Source organism: Chiloscyllium punctatum, chromosome 9, assembly GCF_047496795.1.
Source record: "Chiloscyllium punctatum isolate Juve2018m chromosome 9, sChiPun1.3, whole genome shotgun sequence".
Classification (NCBI taxonomy): Eukaryota; Metazoa; Chordata; class Chondrichthyes; order Orectolobiformes; family Hemiscylliidae; genus Chiloscyllium; species Chiloscyllium punctatum.
The window spans coordinates 42,204,628-42,219,618 of NC_092747.1; the positions used below are offsets into that span (position 1 = coordinate 42,204,628).

General features: G+C 37.6%; 1 protein-coding gene across 2 annotated transcripts in view; it reads right to left on the reverse strand.

Moving 5' to 3' along the window:
* Window positions 1-7,885: 7,885 nt before the first annotated feature.
* Window positions 7,886-14,991, reverse strand: part of nup58 (nucleoporin 58) — a 60,189-nt gene continuing 53,083 nt past the window's right edge. The window contains exons 15-16 of one of the 2 annotated variants that reach the window (XM_072577331.1): window positions 12,651-12,746; window positions 7,886-9,009 (exon numbers count right to left, since the gene is read on the reverse strand). In XM_072577331.1, the coding sequence (XP_072433432.1) occupies window positions 8,834-9,009; window positions 12,651-12,746 (272 nt within the window). In that variant the 3' untranslated portion in view covers window positions 7,886-8,833. The remainder of the gene's footprint in view (window positions 9,010-12,650; window positions 12,747-14,991) is intronic. The other variant, XM_072577332.1, reaches the window with a different exon arrangement.

A 14,991-nucleotide genomic window follows, 5' to 3' on the forward strand; every position in this document is an offset into this window, starting at 1 on the left:
TAAGCATACAATATGATGATATATTTCAAGCCTGAGCAGGTAGAAAGGCTTTGGTTTAATATCCTATCCAAAAGGCAGACCCTCCAAACAATGCAACTGTCCCTCAGAACTATACTAAATGGACAAATCTAGGGGTGGAGCTTGAAAGCAAAACTATCATATTTAAAGGCAACAGTGACTTCAAAGATGATAGTTATCAAAAATTACTGAAGATAAGTACCCAAATCTTTATTTTGCAATTGTCACTGACATCTATAGAGCCCTCTTATTAGTTGTTGCAATGCTGTGATTCAAAGTTGAAGATTTTAGTTCCTTTTTACAATATATCAATTACATGAACATCAGCATTCTATTTGGGTTTCCAGTTATTAAAAGAGATGGAGTGGAGATCTAAGATGGCGGCAACTCAGCAAGTCTGAGTCTATAGTGCTCCTCCCAAGACCTAGGCAAAGTGGGCCACCCTCCTCCACCGCACTCACCAAATCATTTAAAATAGCTTTTACTTAATGTAATTAGTGGTTCAGTACTAAATTTAAACAGTTCAGTCTCCTGTAAAAATGACTAGGGGGAAAGGAGCCCGCAGTTCTCAGCAGGCATGAACCCCTCCCCCACCGTCTCCAGCTGCAGCAGAGGTGCCCGCAACCGCCCCGGGGTACTTACCTACAGTGGCGAGCCTTGTGGAAATAATCTCTAAAATCGATGCGAAGATCGATGCTTTCATTGAAGAGTCCCTAAGTCAATGGAATTCATTCTCGGCCGTGCTACAAAAGCACGGCCGAGACATCAAAGAAATTGAGCGCCGAGTCAGAGGGGCGGAGCTAAAGGCCGCGACATCCGAGGCCATTGCAGACTCTGCCATGGAACGGGTCTGGACTCTCGAGCAGCAAGTCCAGACCTTAGAGAATCACATTGACAACCTCGAGAATCGAGGTCGTCGAAAAAATATTTATTTGCTGGGCTTTCCTGAACGGGAAGAAGGAGGCCAGCTTACAAGATTCCTTGAACAGTGGCTTCCACAGCTTTTAAATCTGGAGGCTGGATCAGGCCAGGTAAGGGTAGAATGGGCCTACCAGGTTGAAATACGTGGGCCCGGCTCGAACCAGCGCCCCTGCCCGGTCCTGTTCCGGCTACAGAGCTATAAGGGGAGGCAGATGCTCTTGGAAGCCTCCAGAAATCTTGGGAAAGATCCCCAAGACATGACTTATAAAGGATCCAAGATTATGTTATTTCAGGACTTTTCCCCAGCTCTGGTCCAAAAGAGGAAGGCATTTGATGAAGTGAAGAAGTGTTTAAGGGATTTAAACATTCAATACTCCTTGCGCTACCCAGCTATACTACCCTTCAGCCATGAAGGGTCCTTGTATAACTTTGGATCACCAGAGAAGGCCAAGGAACTTTTGGACTCTCTTAGATAAATTATAAGAGTTAATTGATGTTGTTTTGCCCTACCCCCACCCTGGTTTAGCCCCCTTTTTTTTCCTTTCATTACCTTACTGTTTAACATTATCTCCGGGGGATGGGAAGAATGGTTTATTTATTCATTCTTTACTTGGCGATTTTCTTTCCCTGTTTTTTATATATATATAGGCCAGGGGGTCTGGTTAATGTAGATGGGGGGAAAAGGTGGCTACCTTATCCTATTTTATCTTTGGCCTTGGGAGCGGGGTTGTTTTTCCCGTTATTTTGTATTACTATATTTAATTATTATTTGCTGAGACTGTAATTTTAGAGTCATATATGTTCATATATGGTATTAACATTACCAAATATATCCAGGTGTTGGTGTGGGTGGGGGGAGATGGGCAATAGTTCTAGTTCGGTGGTATACTTGAATTTTCTTTATCCTATCGTGGGGTGCCTGGGTCAAGGGTGGGGCACTGGTTGGGAGAGGTTATGATGGGTTTTTTGGAAAGGAAGTGATGCCCCCTGGGAATAAGGGGGAAGATCTCAGTTTAAATAAGTTTTATACTTTTTTTACTACTTAGAAACAGTTTTTTATTATATTGATCTGAATGTATTGAAGAGCTTTTATGTTTGTGAATTTTATATGCTCTATGCTCGGGATGTTTTGGATAGGGTTCCTTCTCCGGAGAGGTCTTGGACTTACCCGGTGATTATGGATGATCGGTCGATTAAATGGCGCGCTGGGAATGTCACGGGGAGTAATTCATCAATCAAAAGGAGGAGAATATTATCAAACCTCAAGAAAGAGAGGATCGATATAGCTCTCCTATAGGAGACACATTTATTGGAAAAGAACACCTGAAATTACAACAGGGAAGAGATTATTTTCCATTTTCTCTTTCTGTGCAGGGAAAAACATTTTGGTAAACTGGGTGGCTGAGGGCCCTCATGGACTTTTGAGTTGGCACAGAGTAATCATGGAATATGCTCCACCTGACTTCCTTACAAATATGGTGCACCAGGAGAAAAAAAATTATTCCATAAAATATGGCAGCCCTTCTTGAATTACACAAATATAGATATCTCGGTCATCCTACAAGGGCCTTTAATTGAGAGGGTGAACCTGGCTGGTCCGGGGCCTCCTGGGTGAGGAATCCCGCATAAATACGGGTTTTGTTGTGATCTGATGTTAACACATTCCGAGCATGTATATCACTGCTCAATTTATATGTTATTCGTTGGGTTTTACTTTTCTCTTGAATAATGTAAGAATTTTAATGATACACTCTGGTTAGTTGCAAGTTAGACGAGTAGTTGAGTTTTGGTTTTTTTTCTCTTGGTATTTCTTTTTTCTTGTTTGATAGATTTTGGTTATTATTTATTTAAGATTTAACTGTATATCAATGATTATAGTTTGGTTTTTTTGTTTTTACAAAAGAAAACTGTTAAATTTTCAATAAAAATTATCTATATTAAAAAAATGGCGTATGGGGCTTGTGGGGTGCGACCTGTTCACTCCGACTGTGAAGTGCCAGAAGTAGTTTTTTCAATTTCCTTTGAGAGAGAATTGAAAGGAAAACATCATTATGATCTTGGAAGGCCCTGTGATCGGATACAGTGCTCAACCTGAAGACTAAAGAAATGTTGTTCCTATAAACCCTAACATTTGGATATTTACAGTAACTATGACTTTGTAGTATGGCCAGAAATATACGTATTATCGACAATAAGACATGGGAGTGTAATTACTGGATTAGTGGTGCTGGAAGAGCACAGCAGTTCAGGCAGCATCCAACGAGCAGCAAAATCAACGTTTCGGGCAAAAGCCCTTCATCAGGAATAAAGGCAGTGAGCCTGAAGCATGGAGAGATAAGGTAGAGGAGGGTGGGGGTGGGGAGAGAGTAGCATAGAGTACAATGGGTGAGTGGGGGAGGAGATGAAGGTGATAGGTCAAGGAGGAGAGGGTGGAGTGGATAGGTGGAAAAGAAGATAGGCAGGTCGGACAAGTCAAGGAGACAGTAACTGAGCTGGAAGTTTGAAACTAGGATGAGGTGGGGGAAGGGGAAGTGAGGAAGCTGTTGAAGAAGCTGTTGAAGTCCACATTGATGCCCTGGGGTTGAAGTGTTCCGAGGCGGAAGATGAGGCGTTCTTCCTCCAGGAGTGTAATTAGGCCATTCAGCTATCAAGTCTGCTCAACCATTCAATGAGATCATGATCTATCTGATAATCTTCAACTCCACCTCTCAGCCTTTCCTTCATTCCAATCGATTCTCTTTCTGATTATAAATGTCTATTTCATTCCTGAATATACTTAATAGCCCAGTCTCAATGATCCTCTGCGATAAAGAACTCCATAAATTCATTACCCTCAGAGAAGAAATTCCTCATCTGTCTTAAAAGGGTAATCGCTTATTCTAAGACTATCCCCTCTAGGCCTAAATTCTTCTACAAGGGGAAACAACCTACATGCATCTAGTCTGCCAAACATCCTTAAAAAAAATGTATGTTTCAGTAAGATCTCACTTCATTGTTCTAAATGGCATTGAGAACAAGCCCAAATCATAAGAAAATCTCCCCGCATCCAGAATCAACAAAACAACCTTCTCTGGACTGCCTCCAGGGTCTTTACATCTTTCCTCAGATAAGGGGACCAAAACTCTTCACAGTATTTCAGGTGTGATCTAACTAGTACTTTGAATAGTTTTAGCAAGACTTCAGTATTTATATAGTTAGATCCCTTTGAAACGAAGGCCAAAAGCCCATTGGCTTCTCGTTTAGCCACTGAACTTGGATGCTGTTTTGCGATTTATGCACGAGGGCATTAAAACCTTTCTACTGCAGCTTTCTCTAATAATTTTCTACTGTTACATTCTCCCTGCCAAAGTGTATCATTTCCAACATTGCATTCCACCTTAATCTATTTGCCCCGCGCTTATCTATTTTCCTCCACAGAGTTATGGTGTCATCCTCACAATTTGCCTTTCCACCTGTTCTTGTGTCACCTGTAAACTTGGGAATAATACATTTACCTCCGCCATCGAAATCATGAAAATACTTACTATAAATATAAATAATTGTGGCTACAGCTCTGATCACTGTGACACTCCACTAATTAGTTTGCCAACCTGAAAATGTCCCATTTATGCCAACTGTCATCTATTAGTTAGTCAATCCTTTATCCATGCTAATATGCTAATCCAACTCCTTGTTACACCTTGTTCCCCTTGACCTATCCTGCTTATTACCACCTCAAAAGAACACAATATTAAACACATCAGGCATGACTTCCCCTTCAGGAAGCTAAGCTGACTCTGCATGCTGTATTTCAAAATGCTCTATCACCTCTTTTATGCAAGTCTTAACATTTTCTAATAACAAATGTTAACCTAACTGGCCTACATTGCCTGTTTTTGGTCTTTTTCCAATACAGGTATTATTTTGGCAGTTTTCCAATCTTCTGTGAGTCTTTCCAAAGCTAAGATCTCTAGTAGATCTCCATTAACTCTGTAAACAGTTTCTTTAAAATAGTAGGATGTGATCCATTAGGTAAAGAGTACTTATTGGGTTTCTCCCATGTATCTCTTTAGTCCCTTCAAATACTTATCTTTAAACACTAAATAATCAAAGTTATTTTTGAATATCCAACAAATGCTCTTAATTTAGTAAGTTGTGATTCTAAATAAAAAAGTTAATGTCTGATGAACATTATCTGAGAATGAGAAGACTTTAATTTATTGATAAAATAATGGTTTTATAAACTTCATAAATCCTGAAGACAATTCGAGTTCAGTTGAGAAAAAAAAGAGATGCTTTCAAAGCTTTTCATCTTGCACTCAGAGACAGATGGAAGTATCAAATTTCAAAAGGGAGGCATAACCATTACCACAACAGCAAAGAGCGAAAAATGGTTGACAAGTTGATGCTGATTTGTTCAGATATTATTGGAAAATGCACCAAGATTGTCACCCACATGTTAAATTAAAGTGAATATGTATGATCCTTCTTCCTTTATCACGTATGAATAGTTTCTAGCAAATGTGAGGAACGTTCTGAGCACAGCTGAGAACCTTAAATTGGTATGTTGTGCAATCCTTCACACAAAGTACAGTATTATAAACAAATAATGCCAATTGCAGAACCACATCTAACATTACATCTGACATTCAGGTTTGTAAGCATGAATTAGTCAAGTGTAGTCAGTACTGTACCGATACTAAACAGTTTGAAGCCATATCTTGTCTAATATGATCCATAAATCATTGGAACATATGGTTCACATACCAGTCATTGCAGTGGTGCTGCAATTCACTCAATATATTACATTACTGGATGGTGGCAGAATCTCTTTTTGGAAATGGTAGTAGCTGGTTAATGGAAAATTCTACTCGTGCTAGTGAATAGTAACATAAAACATATAGCTTCACTTATTATTCAGATTTCTGAGATACACTTTATCCTTCTTGGGCAATTTGCAATGGAGTAGGCATTTTGCACATGCAAAAGTAGCAGCCCTACACAGATTCATGAGCCTGGCTCAGAGAATGTGATAATTTTTTTGTTTTTTTCAGAATCCCTACAGCATAATTCTACAGCAGAATCCCTACACCATTCGGCCCATCGAGTCCATACTGACCCTCCAAAGAACATTCCACCCAGACTCCCTATTTCTCATGGCTAACCCACCTAACCTGCACATCATTGGACTGGTGGAAACCCACACAGACACAGGGAGAACGTGCAAACTCCATATAGACAGTTGGCAGAGAGTGGAATTGAACCTGGGTCCATGGGGCTGAGAGGCAGCAGAGCTAACCACCGAGCCAGTATACTGGCTGATCTCGGTGGACATTAGCCTATTGGAAACTTCAGTGTGCTCTACTTCAACACTGAGCTTGCCAAATGAACAAATATGATTGTGCTCGATTTATGAGACAGTAAATAAATAGTCACACAGAGACAGTCCCATCAGTCCAACTCGCTCATGCTGCTCAAGTTTCCCAAACTAAGCTAGGTCTGGCCCATATCCTTTCAAACCCTTCTTGTTCATGAACTCGTCCAGACATCTTTCAAATGTTCTAAATGTATCTGCATCTACCACTTCCTCAAGACAGTTCATTCCACACTAGAACCACCCTCTGTTTAAAAAGTCACCCTTCAAGTCCCTTTTAAATCTTTCTCCTCTCACTTTAAATGTATGCCCTCTAGTTTTGAACTCTCCTACCCTAGGGAAAAGATCTTTGCTATTCACCTTATCTATGCCCCTCACGATTTTATAAAAACTTCTTTTAAAGCCATCAACCTCCTATGCTCATGAAAATAAAATCGCAGCCTCTCCTTATAACTCAAGCCCTCCCGTCCCAGCAACATGTTTGTAAATCATTTCTGAAGCCTCTCCAATTTAATAATACCGTCCTATAGCAAATTGCAGCAATTCCAATGCGAGTTGCTCAACTAGCACAATCAAGAATATTTCAGAAGAAAATTTTTTGGGTGTAGAAAATTCTTACATGCAGCAGTGACAGTATTTTTAAAACAATAGCAATATTTAAGTTCAGTGGACTGAATTCAAACCCCTTCTATTGATAGCAAATCCAATCATCTAAGATATACTGTAACATCGTATGGTTCTACTTGATAGGTTGAAACTAACATTTTAGAACTTGACTTTCAGCCAACCATCTGTCCAAAGTCCTAAGTGGTCTGTCCAATCTGTTTCTTCTCTAACAGCATTGTCAGGTTTCTTCGATGCATAAAAGGCATAATGCTTCTGCTCTTTTTTTTGGACAACTACAATATTAAATATTTTTCAATTGTTGTGACACTATTGCTGCAATTCACAAGCCTAATGAAATACCATTTTCAACTTTAAAGGTGTTATTTCCCAATCCTGTCCAACCTCTTACACCTTTTGCCCTCCATCAAGCTGCAGTAAAAAGAGAAGACTAACCTGACAATATCCAACATCTGACAATAGGCACTCTAAATAATTATAAAGTCTAACTACAAGCTAAAAATGTGAGCATCATGTACCTGCATCAAGTTATTCCTTTACGGGAATCCAGTGAAGATTAATTAATTGATTTAAATGAGTTCAGAAAGTGATGCTGCAGACTTGAAATAAGAGGTTTCCTTGGAAAGACATTTCAGACTGGTCAAGTGAAGAAAGATGTGCCAAAAGCCTTTTGAGGTAAGAAACTTGTAAAACTGCAATTTTGACATGTAAATTAATTTACGTGCATGTGAAAATTATTAGCAGCAGTAAGCTGCTTGTTACCTGCTCCATCATTTGATGCTGATTGGATTATAGCTGCTTCTCTCATGACTGTCCACACCATAAAAGCACAATACACAACCCAAGTGGCAATTTTCTTTTCCCTCAATGAATGGATAAAGTGCAGGTAAATTTGCATAATGAGTGTCTGGTCAGTAAAGTAATTATTCTCAACTTTTGGGGTAGAACTCATTAAAATACAGCAAGACAAACCATGTGAAAGTTGTTTTATTTTAATCCAAATCATATTTCTTGAAATACAATTTAATTTTCTTCCGATCCAAAACTTACAGTCTTCAAATACATTGGAAATTTAGTGACTATTTCACTGCAGTTTTGAAACAAATGTTATAAATAAATGTGTAGTCACAATGAAAACAATTTTCATTAGATCTGGCCTTCAAAAGTCACTGAAAAATGAATGCAGGACCTCATGCAAATACATACACACAACAAAATTCAGGACATCCTGTGGCATTCCTCAACCATCTCATCCAAATCAGCAAATCTCAATTTCCCTTCTCTCTAACAAAAAGGCATTCAATAGCAGTATCCCTTATCTTATAAAAATAGACATTGACTATGTGTTAAAGGAAAGTCACCACTACTAAAGCTTTCTTCAAAGTACCTTAACAACTCATCAAAAGTAAGACATTCAATTCTTTTTACTGCAAAGACAAATATTGGGCAGTACCTACTGTATAAAAAAAGTGCAATGATTAAAGGAAATAATAGCTGTAAATTTCCATATTAAAACATATACATTGCTGACTTTACACAAATGAATTTTGCAGTTATGCAGACATCTGCAGCACCCATGGTTCAAATTCACTTACATAGCAGCTGTTCTTAGATACATTTGTGATCAATTCCTGAAGTAGAAAACAGATACAACTATGCATATGAAATTATCCAGGTACACAATCCATCTTGCTTTACTTTCAAAAATATAATCTTCAATTGTTAAAACTGATCATTATCAGAATCCTTTTAGAAACAAAGGAATTTCTGGTTAAAGCTCCCCGGCTGGAATATAAACGTTCTATTTGTTGGTATTTTTGTATCTACAACTATTAAAAAAACATTTTTAGGACATAGAACCACATGAATCATGCCTAATTTAAGAAAATATATTCCCTTTCCCACACTGACAATTCCCTATCTTTTGCCTCGTTTGTTTCCAGCTGGAGGTTTCTTCAGTTGCAGAAGCTGTGTCCCTAGATTATTGGGGAAGGCTGATGTGGAAGGATTGGACACGCCAAAAGTCAGGCCAGCAGATGCTGTGATCCCAGGATTATTGAAGTTAAATCCAGATGTGGTTGAGCTGCCAAAACCTTGCACAAGGAAAACAAAAACAAAAACTACTCATGAAGTAATTGACAACATCTATGCAAATATTAACAGGTTTAAAGTAGGTTCCTTGTCTCCATCCTGGCTTTTGCTAAACTACAAGTGTTAAATAACTACAAACGCAATCATTAGACTGAATAAATTTGTCTCAGCAATACAGAAAGGGGATTTTGATTTTAAAAAGGAAACACATTGCTAATACAGTGTAAAAAGCACACAGATCTAATGCCAGTATTCCATGGATCTGGTTTTAGTTCAAGTTTTGAATACTCAAGATAATGGCCCTGATTTTTCATTCATTTCTCTTACCATGCAAATGATTGGCGCACTGAGTTATGTAATCAGACTGTTCAAGAGGCCAATCATATTAATGAAGTGTCAAATGCAGCCAGGAGGTGAAAAGCACTAAACCCAAATCATTTTTTAAAAGAAGTTTTATATGGAACAAAATAAAGATTACAACACACGTACACTGGAGACGGAAGCTGAAATATTATGAAAAAATCTTTAGAATTTAAAAATCCAGTAATTTATGGTAATTGAGACATTTAACAGCATGGCACAAATATAATGTTTTTGGAGAAAACAATCTTCAGCAATGGCCATTATTCAGAGCTTCATATAAATTCAGACAATGTGTGCAATTCATTAACATAGGTTTAAAACATAACTAAGAAAACACTGCTACAAATAAAAGACTTAATATTTACTAGTATTTACAGTATGAAGATTGAATAGAGGATAATGTTGAAGATGATAGAAGAAAACCAAAGGAAAAAAATTGACAGTACACCATTGCAGGAAAAAAAGGAACACAACAAGAAAAAAAAGGTAATTGATTAGAAGCTCCAAACCAATGGGAGGATAACACATCACCAGCTAGGCCAGCATATACTGTCCAACCCATGGCCCAGAGGTCATTATGAAGAGCCAACCACATTGCTGTAGATCTGGAGTCACATGCAGGCCAGATCAGATAAGAATGGCAGACTTTCCTTCCTAAAGGAAAGCCAATGATCCAGAGGTGTTTTGAATGACAATCATATTTAATTCAGACTTTGATAGAATTAAAATTTCATCATTACTTCCATGTGGGATTCATATCAGAGTCCTCAAATTACCTTGGGATTCTGAAGTCTTAGTTGCATAATATTACCACTAAATCACTGCCTTCCATCAGTCATAGGAGCAAAATTAGGCCATTTGGCCCATCAAGTCTGCTCCTCCATTTGATCATGATTGATATGTTTCTCAACTCCATTCTCCTGTCTTTGCCCTGTAACTCTTGATCCCCATACCAATTGAGAATCTATTTTTGTCTTAAATACAATGACTTGGCCTCCACAACCTTAAGGCAACAAGTTCCACAGATTATCCACCCTCTGACTTCCCAAAGTTTTGAATTTTTAGAGAACAGCAGCATGTGACCTAGAACGTGTTTGTGTGTAAACGACACAAAAGGCAAGCCTTAAAACTGCATCCCCTCCCCCAACATTCAGGGGAATGTGCTTTAAAAAGTCACAAAAACTTGTGCACTGTTTGTTCTCTGTTTCAGCAAGAAGCCTCCCAAATACTCCACTGTAAGCACTAAACAGCAAATGCTGGGAAACCAAGTATCATCATACATCTGTAAAAGGAGGTTATGTTAAACATATTTACTTCAAAATGTGAAGACAACTGATAGAATGCAGAAGACAAAATCAGAAGACAAAATCAGAATAGTTCCATGGATGAAAAACTTCAGTTATGTGGATGGATTTTGAAGTTAGGATTTCCTTGAAGAAGAAGAAAAGGTTGAGAGAAGATTTGGTGAAGGTATTCAAGATCATGGGAGGTCTGGACAGAGTAGATGAGGAAAAAACCTGTTAAATCGGTGTCCCTAATGGGAAAAGGTAATTGGCAGAAGCAATGGAGACATAAAGAGAAATGCTTTCACAGAGTAAGTGGTTAAGGTTTGGAATGTGCGCTCAAGGCATTAAAGGAATTAGATTATCCAAAAAGGATGAATATGCACATTTACAGGGAGAAGGAGAGGTAAATGGCAAAAACACTGCTCATTTAGGCAGACACGATGGGCCAAATGGTCTACCGTGCTGTAATTATTTTGAAAACAAAATAACATCCCTGACCAGGAGGGTCAATAAGCATTGAATCCAAATTAGATGCAAAATGAGCATAGAGAAGAAAATCAAGGACTTCAAATCCTCAATGAAAGATGACAAAGCCACAGTGCTGCTTAGAAGCAGTTAGATTGATATTCTCAAAGTATTTTCAACAAACTCCATTAAATGTAATGAATAGTAGCATCCAAACTCATCCATGGATCCATGACCCAGCACTAAAAATATTACAAGCCACAACAGACAAGTGTGCAATGCTGGTAGATAGTAGATTGTTATTGAAATGTTGGTATTTTAGTTGGAGTAACGAAGTTTCAAAAATAATGAACAGAGGAAAATATATTCTTTACTATTTAGGAATTTTGTGGTCTGGGACCCACACAAACACATCTTCATGCTTATTTTTGTGAAATTACATGGCAATTACAGCACAAATGTGTTCTTTGGTACATACAGTCATTGCTGGTATTTATCTGTCATATCAGTGTGTGTCTTAATCCCATTTGCAAACCCTGTTTCCATGTTACATTATTTTTCTTCAAGAATCTCCAAATTGAACCAAAATATCCACACAAGGCTTTGCTTATCCAAAACGTATAAGCTCACAACCGAGAATTATATATCCCGTTTACTTAAACCCAAATTTAGATGCATATTAACAGAATCACTAGTTGATGTGTCAGTAACAAGGGGTTACAATTTCAAGACTGTTAGCAAGAGGGCTAGGACAGAGATAAAGGAGAAACTTCTTTACTTCGAGTTTTTAGGTTTTGAAATGCACTGTCTGGGAGAGTGGTGGAGGCAGATTTCATAGGAGGTTTCAAAAGAGCTAGATATATATTTGAAAGGAATGAACTCAGAGGTTACAGAGGTACATCTTGGGAATGGGATTAGCTGCAGAGCTTTTTCTGGGCCCTGGTGCAGACATAATGGGTTGAATAGCTTCTTTTTGTACTGTAAAATTAGAGATCTTCAAAAGTGCAATTAAATGGTGGAGGAATTCAATGTAATATCTTACCAGAAAAGCATCGGCTAAATTATCATTGCTTATCCAAGCATGGTCATCATTTAAAATTAGAGCAGAGATTTGTAGGGCCACTTGAAAGCAAGGGAGATGAATTCTAGTCTAATAGTCTGTCCATGAAATATCATTTTGCTCAATTGACAGATTCTGAGATATTGAAATGTCTTCGAGACAACTTATCTCAAATGGCAAGTGGTTTAAGAAAAAAAAAGGCACTGTCAAAGTATTTTGATGGCATTGTTCATAAAGGTGATAAAATCTAGACATTTAGTGTCACTGCAATACAATTTTGGCATCATAAAAATTATCCAGTACAAGTGCAACAGACCCACATTGGATTAGGATTTGAATGTTCAATTCTTTCATCAAAACATTTGAAAATTCAAATGCTTTCTGCTATGTTATGCAGAAATGAGTTACTAGAATTCCTGGTCATCATACCCACGGATGAACATTGACAGATACAAAATTACAAACAAACCTGCACTGAGGCTTCCTGAGGGCTTATTGGTTGATCCAAATCCAAATGAGGTGGTGCCTGAAGTATTACTTCCAAAGCCAGAAGTACCTCCAAATCCTACAAGAATAAGTACTGTACACTTAATATAATTTATGCGGTTGAAGAAGTTATACAGCAAACCCAACATGTAACCAAATGGGAATGGACCAAGTTTACGTTTACAAAACTCCATTAAAAACGGCAGCTGAAATAAACAACTCAGTATTTCATGTGGAGTATTTCTCAGCAAAAATCAAAATTCTGAGAACAGGGTTAAAAATGCTTTCCTAGGTTGATAAACTAAATAGCAAATGCTACATAACATACACTGAAAAGTAGACAAAAACAAATGAAAAAAAATTGTCTGTAAAGCATTTGTACCAAAGTACCATGATGACATTGGGGAATATGTTTGTGTAAAACAAGGAAAAAATTACCAAGGGGAAAAAAAAAGGAAGTGAAAGAAAAGTGGAGATAATGAGAATATTGACTTTCTATCGTGCCTTTTTAAAAAATGCATGCCTGAAATGATTAAAATTTTACAAAGCAATGATTCTAGACTGGGTGAATTTGCATGTCGATCACAACTGATGTTTTTTTCATGATTTGGAGATGCTGGCGTTGGACTGGGGATCACACAACACCAGGTTATAGTCCAACAGGTTTAACTGGAAGCACACTAGCTTTCGGAGTGATGCTCCTTCATCAGGTGATAGTGGAGGGCTCGATCGTAACACAGAATTTATAGCAATAACTTGCAGTGTGATGTAACTGAAATTATACATTGAAAAATTAATGGTCTGTTAAGCCTTTCATCTGTTAGAATACAGTGATAGTGTTTTTTTCTTTTTTTTAAAAAAGAAAGTAAGTGCAATTTTGTGCCAAGGTAAAGCCATCATAGTTCCATAGGGCCATAGAACTCCTCTCTGAGACAGAGTGATGACTGGTGGTGGTTTAACCATGCCACCGGCAAGGGGAAGAGGTCAAGAAGGACGGTCGTTCATGGAAACTTCGGTTGGTATGAAACTGAATCCTGCCAGTGTCACTCTGCAATGCAAACTAGCTATCTGTCCAACTGAGCTAAATGACCCCAACATTATAGTCACAAGTTGTTTATAATCTTTGTAGAACTGTTGATATTTTGTAAACTTAAAATTTTAAGACAACCAAGTTTAATGTTTTAGGCTTCAACATAACAATTTTTGGTGATTCCTCATGGAGTTTGATTTTCCAGCAGTCCACCTTCCTTCGACTGTTGCCATTTGCAGTATCTTTTTTTCTGTTTCATAATCATTCACAGTTCATATTGTTTTTAATGCTCTGTTAACAATGTTGGAATTGAGTGAAAATGGAGACAGTAGGGAAAAAAAAAGTGAAATATTTGAAAACTGATAGATCATAAAATATGACAATTATTTCAAAGTGTGGGAATTTTAAATGGCATTTAAAAACTTTATGAATTAATGCTTTCATGTGCCGTTCACAGTTTATTATCCAAACCTAAATGTTTAAAATTGTACAAGAACTTTATAACCCTATACAAGTAATACACTTAAAAAAAGCTCCATCCTCTTTCAGCATTTCACTTTCCACTTATCAGGAGGCAATGAGGTCTTGAGACACAATAAGTTAGGAAGCCTGCCTCTGAGACTTGTACTAGGCACATGCTCCACTCCATTTCATAAAAGAACACTCAATAAGCAGTTCAAATAGATTTTGGACATTCAGCCTGGTGACCCTTTCAGCATCTCACCAATACTCTCCAAAAGTGTAAGAAGTGTGAAGAAATGAAACAAAGAATGGAATCAATTTTTTTTTCCTGTTTGCTTCCCCTTGTAAACTATTTTCTGCATTTTAGATTTGGGTGGGCATTCTGAGTGCTTCCACTAAACCCTCAATGTAAATTAGCACTGGGTCACCTAACAGCTGTTGTTTTAAAATGTAACATTCAATGTACAACAAAATGGATTTACATTTTCGTATTTCCTTTCCTCTGAATTTCAGTTTTAGATTTTCTCTCCCTTCCATCTTTTTCCCTTTCATCTACTTCAGTTAGAATCAGGAAAACATGTTCTTTGCCAGACACTTTCAATGATCATCTAATCGATCTGTACTCCAGATAACACACAATCATTACAATGACAATCATTTATATGTTGAGACAGTTGAGGAAACTGCATCATTAAACAAAAGCTGAGCCATGATGATCTGAGAATTTTCCAGAGAATTCTATAAATAAATCAGCAAATGCTTTTAGGTGATTCAAATGTTTATTTAATAATTTTGGTCATGGAAAGAAAATTCATGCTTTGAGAAAAGCAAC